Consider the following 7,296-nt stretch of genomic DNA (forward strand, 5'->3'; position numbering starts at 1 on the left):
ATTGAAGTATTATAACCTCAGAGTGCCACGTTAGGATAAGGGTGACAGAGAATAATCATAGTATACTCTGAAAGCATTTCACCAGGAACGTGCCTGGGTGACCATTGGGTTGGAGCCGTGTGATTCCTCATGAGGATAGCATTCAGTCTGTGGGAGGAGCATCCCCACAGCCTGGGTTCCCATAGCTGTACAGTGCTCGGCTTTCCAAAATCCCTCGGGGGGGGGTCTTCTGGTTTTAATTTTATTTTGAGTCTCCCCCCTCAACCCCCTTCCCAGCATTGAAATTGGGAAAGAGCTTAACCAAAAAATTGAACCCAGGTAGTACAGTTGTCATGAAAAGGAAGAGTTTATTCATGAAGCCTAGCATTACATCTCAAAAGAAAAAAAATGAACCGACCATTCGTGTGTACTTGTGGCGTGGAAAATAATCTCAATAAAATTACTTTTACCTATAAATTAAAACGTAAGGCTTTTTTTTTTGGTACTTCCCTTTCTATTGACAGCAAAGCAAACTTAATTACACATAATGTAAATATGTAAAAGACTTTCTTCACCTCTTTGAGTTTACACAGCTTGCAGTTAATTTGGGACACTTAGTACTCAAAATTTACCTGGCCTTTTAGAATGTTTGAGGGGAAAAAAGCAACCCTGTTTACTAGCTATATCAAAAATGATTGTGCTCAGACCCTGGAAAGATAAGACAAAGCAAAGCCACTTAGTATACGAGGGTCACTGCCACCCCAAACATAAGATAACATTGTCCCTCCCTACAGATGAGAAAGGCAGGAGATGCTTTACCACATACAGCTCTCTCCTGTCTGCTACCTCTCAGTAGAATTGCCCCTGTTGTTGGCAGCAGGCAAACAAGAGTGAACTTCTCCTCCCCCAAATCAACCACCAAAGGCTGTGAATTTCTTTCTAAAGCTCTTACAGAGATGCTCTGTGGCCCTATAGAGAACCTTCAGCACCACAGCAATAGTAAACCCAACTTTCTTGTACCGGTGTGTGGCCGGCAGTCACTGGCTATAGACTGACAGTACCAGAAATGCCCAGTCTTGGTTGAGCTTTTTCTGCACCCAGACTTCAGGCAAGGTCTAATATAATATAATATAATATAAGCTGGCTTCAAACCATGTAGCAAAAGATGACCTTGACCTCTTAGTTCTCCAGCCCCTACCCCCCCCCAAGAACTTATAGGTGTCTGCCACCACATCTTGCCTATGTGTAGGGTTGATATCAGACCCAGGACTTAATTTGTGCTAGGCAAGCACCACCCCCAACCTGGTACCAAGTCCTTTTTAATCAGACCATACTTACTTGATAATTTTTCTTACAGTTGGAGAACCACTACTGATAATACTGCTGTTTGTTATACGCTGACTTTGGTATCAGGCAGGCCCTTAATAGACACTACCTGTGTCTATCCTAGACACTGAATCCTTTTTTTGCAGATGGGTCACCCGAGGATTAGAGAACCCGAACCTTAGTTTCTGTCTCTTCCATGTTTTCAGTTCCTGTTAAGGGATTTTGAATGCAAGTCAGATTCGGTGGCACACTGTAAACTTTATCGTTCTGTCTTACATTACAGGGGTGGGGATCAGCTTAGATGCTAGAGTGCTTGCCTAGGCTTTATTCTCAGCACACGGAGAAGTAGCTGTGGGGATGACCCAGTGCTTGGGAGGCAGAGGTAGCAGGAGGGTTATATATCCAAGCTCATCCTTTGTTTGTCTGCAAGATGAATTTGAGACCAGCATCTCAAAAAACAAACAGAATAATCAAAAAACTACATGTAATTTGTACTGTAGTGATCATAGTGAATGCTAAGTGCTATGGTTTCTAGTTGTCTATAATTTCATTATTTAAGTAGTTTTCCAGTAATGATTAACTATTATATCACTGAGCCAGGCTAACCCATAATAAATATCATAATAGTGAATCTAGACAGGTGTCTAGATACATTTACTTGTTAAACATGTAGGTGAACCTTCCTGTTTCACTGAAATGATGTACTGTAAAGTAGGCCTCACACCCCTTTTGGGATTCCATCCAGTATACATCTACCATTCCACAGCAACACAGTTTTACCATTATCTAGATAATCAAACACACAGTATGAACCCAACATGCTCCTTAGTTATCCTGAGCTTCAACAACCTTTATGCAGCTAGGCACTGTAACACCTGTTATGGAGTTTCTACAGAATATGCGAGTACAGACATACAGTAGGTGCTGATGTATTATAGGCCTTCTACCATATGGGTGAGTATGTGCCTGCCAGTGCTCTTGGTAATACTTCATTGTCTTCGTGATAGGATTCTTGCTGTCCAGATATGAAATGAAGATAGCACTGGGGAAGAAGTTAAATCTTAACATTCTGTTCTTTCTGTCGGGGGGGGGGGGGTTGAGCTCAGTGGATAAGAGCTCCTGATGCCCTTGTGAGTTCAAGGCTAGTACTATATAGTGAGGTCTTGACTCACAAAACAAAAAGCTATCGTGGAGCAAATCTCAGACTGGGATTGTATGCGTTTGGATTTGAGAGCTTTCAGGAGTACCTGTTGTGAGTACCTGGGACTGCCATAGAGAAGTACTCATTTAAATCCACTCCATCTGTGCTTTAAAGTTTATAGGATAGACAACAGCCCTAGTCCCTGGTTTGTGCTTCTGTGACTTCAGTAATTCTAAAAGGTATGAAAGGCTGTCAGATGTGTGTGATAGCACTGAGAATGAAAGGTCTTGATTTAATGGAATTATAATTATTTTCTGGTCTTCTAGATGAGCCATTAAAGCATAAGCTTTTTTTTTTCTTCTTCTTCTTTTTTTTTGGGGGGGAGGGTGGTCTGTAAAGTCACTTTCCATCTCGGTTCATAAATACAGAGATAAGATTCCAGCCAAAGGCCAGTTCGGTCTGTCTCCTGCTGGCAGCTCACGCCAGGAGTTTATATTTGACTTACATTCTTTTGCTGCCCCAAGTTGCCATGTGGCATTTCTGTCAGTTGTTGCTCTGCATCTTTGAACTCTAGTTTATGTAAGAAGAGGGTAAACTGGGAATGTCTTCAGGAAGAAGCAGCTCAAAACGCTGTGATAGTTGGAGAGCATTTAGGGCCATCAGAGTTCTACCAGCAAAACTTGAAGCGCAGATCCTATAAAGCCGTGGTTTCCATGGTTGTTTGGGAGCTATAATGTAAGTAAGTGAGCCACAAACTAATTTTTAATGTCAAATGTTACTTAATTTTCTTACTTATGCCTTATTTTTTTCAGATACTTTTAAGGAACACAATGTTGTTTTTGAGAACCTTAGATTTTCATACTAGTTTTTCTCTCTTTGAGAAGTTAATTTGTAGAGGAATCTTTGATAATAATACAGAACATATCAGGCCCAAGTTTATGTAGGAACTGAATATAAATATAACCAAAATCCCGAGGAATTTTTTCTTGAGAAACATCCTTGTGGTGCCTTATAGACCTTGTTTTGAGCTAGGGAGGGACCAGTTAGTGCTGTGCACCACTGCCTGAACTCAGCTTGTGTTTACTAGTCACTCAGCTTCTAGTCACAGCTTTGGTCAGGGCCTTTAATGTGCCCTCGTTGGATTGTTGTGTCTTGGGACTCACTTAAAGCTGTGGTGCTAATAAATCGTGGGGCAGAAGCTGAGACTCTGAGTGGGCAGAGACATGGTCCTCACTGCTGCCCTCAGCAGCCTGAAGAATTATTTCCTCTAGACTTTAGGGACATGAGCGTGGGCCAAACCAGGAATTAGAGTTTTGATGCTGGAAAACTTGTAGTGCTAGCTCTCAGGGGGGAAAAAAGCCCACATGCTTCTCAGAGTGCTGCAGAGTAAGCTCCTCAGGTGTGCCTGGGGCTTCTCCAGGGACAGTTGCAGTGGCCTTAGCACTAGCCATATGGACCATTTCAAGTTATAGCTCAGAGTTGGTAAGAATCCTTTCTGTTTCTTTGTTTCTCTTTGGATAAGCAAGATTATAGGGTAGAATTAGAGGTGCCTTAGATGAACCCCAAGCTCCTGGTGTATAGAAGGAGATTGGTATACATCTTTTTCTGTAAGTGAAGTTTCAGGCGAAATGCCTAGGAAATTTAGGGCAGGGAAGGGAGAAGGGCCTTCCATTGCTGACTGTGCTTGAATGCTTGCTTCTCTGCTGATGAGAGGTTCCTACTGGATTTCAGGGTTAGGGCTTCTGTCCTCATCCCCAAGATTTTCCATGTCCTGGAACACCTCACATCAGTGCTTCTTAATTTGCTTGGTTTTAAGATATATTCTCTAATATTAATATTCTATTAATATAACTTAGAGTGCTTTTTTACATGGTTTATCTTTTCTATTTAACTTCATTTTTTTCTAATTTTTCACATTTTTGTTGTTTTTAATGGGAGGTGTGGCTATGCAGGAGCATGCAGGTGCCCGAGGAGGCTGGGTGTGTCAGAACTCCTGGAGCTGGAGTTTCAGGCACATAGGAGTCATCTGATGTAGGTACTGAGAACCTGGCCTGGGCACTGTAGGAGAGCAGGGAGTGTTCCTAACAACTGGGTCATCTTTCCAGCCTCTGTTTTAACTTATGTAAATTAGATTCATCTCTTAGGATCACATTTAATTCATCCTGGCTATTTGATTGAGGCTTTAAGTTTTTTCACTTATGTGTTTGTCTCTGTGTACGTGTACATATGCATGCTGCATGTGTGTGGTCCCCAAAAAAGGCCAGAATAGGACATGAGATCCCCGGGTGCTAGAACTGTGGAGACAGGAAGCACTTTTAACCACCAAGCCGTCCCCGCCCCAGGGTCGGGGGTTTTGCTTTGTTTCATTTTGTGCTTTAATGTTGTAGTTTGTATTTATTCCTTTTCCTGGTAAACTGGTCCATCTTAATTTGACGCTTCTTTATCCTCTTACCATCTTTGAAGTAGAATAGGTACATTTCTCATTTCTCATCACCTTTGCCTTTCTAGGTTAAGAGTTAGATCATGCTACTTTTAGTAAATACCTTTGAGATTTTAACATTTGTACCAAGCCTACTTTTCCTGAATAACCCAAGCATTTTAAAAACAATGATCTTGCTTATCCTGGTTTTATTATGCTGTAGATTATATTTCTGTGTTGTTTGGTAGTTTTGTAAGTTCATTACTGTTTTCAGTATGTAGCAGACTAGCACCCATTCTTATCAGGATTTTCTTCAAGGTAATTGCATTTTGGCCCTTTGGTCCAGGAAAAAAATTCTTGTTAAGTAAAGATCCTGCTTAGACATTCCTGTTGTAGGAGTTTGGGTTGTAGGTGAGGTTTATCATTTCAGATACTGTTCTGAGCACATTCTTCACTATTCCAGGCTGCTGGCAGTCTTCTGACAGTGTTCTCTAGCTTCTGTGGTGGCTGTAGCTCATGGTTTGTGAGTGTGTGTTGAATAATTCTTCTGAAAAACATGAAATGGGTTGTGTTTCTGACTTTGAGTGTTTTTCTTCCAGATTTTGAAATATATGTATATATGTGATGGGATACCTGGCTCATGAGGCCCAGGCCTGAGCTTGCCATGCATTTGTTTTCTCTGTACAATATGCATCGCCTGCGGGTCACTTAAATGATGGCTTCAGTGTACTTGTGTCACATGAGGTGCTTGTTAGGTACACAGTTTCTACTTGTGGCATCTTGTGAGCACTGGAAGTTTCGGGTTTCAAAGCATTTCTAATTTCAGATCTGTTGACTTAGGGACACCTCACCTGTAGCTGCCATTTCCCTCGGGAGGCCACTTCTATTTTTTGCTTGTCTATTTTCTGGAATTTGACCGTATCTGGCCATGTGAATCGTGGGACATGCGTCTGTCTCATTTCTCATACTTGTTGTGTATGAATGCCCAGTTCTGTCTTCCTTCATTCGGTGTCCCTGTACAAGGGACTTTCATGTTCCTCCTGCTTCTGCCTCCAAGTGCTGATCACAGCTGTCTGCCACCATGCTGGGCTTGCCAACTGCTTTTATTGGAAGGTTTTTCATTTTTTGCTAGTTTTCTCTTTCCCACAGAACAAAGCATTCCTGAGCCTTGGTTTTAAGCAGGGATTAAGCAGTCCTTCTCATCCTACAAAGAATTGGTGGCTCTATTACTAGTTCCTCTCAACATAACAGACGATCCAGGGTTGTAAAGTCTTAGCACTGGCAGCTTAAGGGCTACCAGTTCACTTTTGCTTTGTGGGCTTTATTTTTCTATAAGTTTTGAAGAGATGCAATGAACGAATGCATAGTGAATTTGATATACACTGACTATATACTTAGAATGCTGTTTTTAAGAATCTAGGCATCTGCTAGTAAAAATGGAAAATTTTTGCCTCTTATTGGACGTGAAGATGTGTCTTGTAATTCTTTTTTTAAAAAAGAAAAAAGTGACAGCTTTTCCTCCTGCCATTTCTTCACAGGTGAGCAGTCGGTCATCCAGCCCTAGTGTCAGAATGATCAGTGCCTCAGGACCAACCTCAGAGAAGCCAGCTCGCAGTCACGCGTGGGCCCCTGACGATTCCACAGGTGACCAGTCTAGCCTTGTAATACAAAATGTAATACAAAACTTGAGGCATTAATCTTTACAGAGACAAGCATGGTGTCATTATTTAGATCTTCATGTTTATAAAATCAACCACTTGGCAGTAGCTTTCGAAATGCCCTTGGAATGTTATGGCAGAGACTAACTGCCTTACCCTGTGTATGTTTTCCCCTCCCACATACTAAGCACATATATTAAAAATAGTCAGGTTTTTCCAGTTCGGAAACATGTGTTCTTGTACTTCACTCTGTGATTTTTGTATCATGATTGTTCCTGTTGGACCTTTTCAGTAACTACAATTCCCATATCGCTAACAATAATCACCACCATCTTTACTTGACTTTCTACTTTTTATTATTAATGTTTTGTACATGAATACAGTATATTTAGACCATATCTAACCCTACTCCAGCTCCTCCCAAATGCTGTCTCAGTTCTGCATTTACTTTCCATTGTGTGTATTCCTGATATGTGACTGTGTCGTGTAAGGACATTTTCACAGAAGTATCTCATGCATAATGAACATACCCTGTACCACTCTTTTCACCCATCCTCCTTCCTTTAGTCCTCATTGTTCCTCTTAGACAATTTCACTTCTACTTGGATGTCTTATACAGACACAATTCTGTGTATCTGTGTAAAGTTAAGGAACCACAAAGGAGCGAAAACAAACACTTTTCTAAGACTAGTTTAACTTGTTTCCAGTTGCATCCATTTTCCTACAAAGGACACACTGGAAACACTATTGTGTATACCTTTCTTTTTTTTTTT

The 7,296-nt window shown here is 41.2% G+C and overlaps 1 protein-coding gene across 2 annotated transcripts in view; it reads left to right on the forward strand.

The window, feature by feature from the left end:
• Map3k7 (mitogen-activated protein kinase kinase kinase 7) overlaps positions 1 to 7,296 on the forward strand; it is a 58,020-nt gene that overhangs the window by 38,122 nt on the left and 12,602 nt on the right. For both annotated transcript variants that reach the window (XM_021222015.2, XM_021222016.2), the window contains one exon: positions 6,404 to 6,509. In XM_021222015.2, the coding sequence (XP_021077674.1) occupies positions 6,404 to 6,509 (106 nt within the window). The remainder of the gene's footprint in view (positions 1 to 6,403; positions 6,510 to 7,296) is intronic.

The sequence above is a fragment of the Mus pahari genome, chromosome 22 (assembly GCF_900095145.1).
Source record: "Mus pahari chromosome 22, PAHARI_EIJ_v1.1, whole genome shotgun sequence".
NCBI classification, from domain to species: domain Eukaryota; kingdom Metazoa; phylum Chordata; class Mammalia; order Rodentia; family Muridae; genus Mus; species Mus pahari.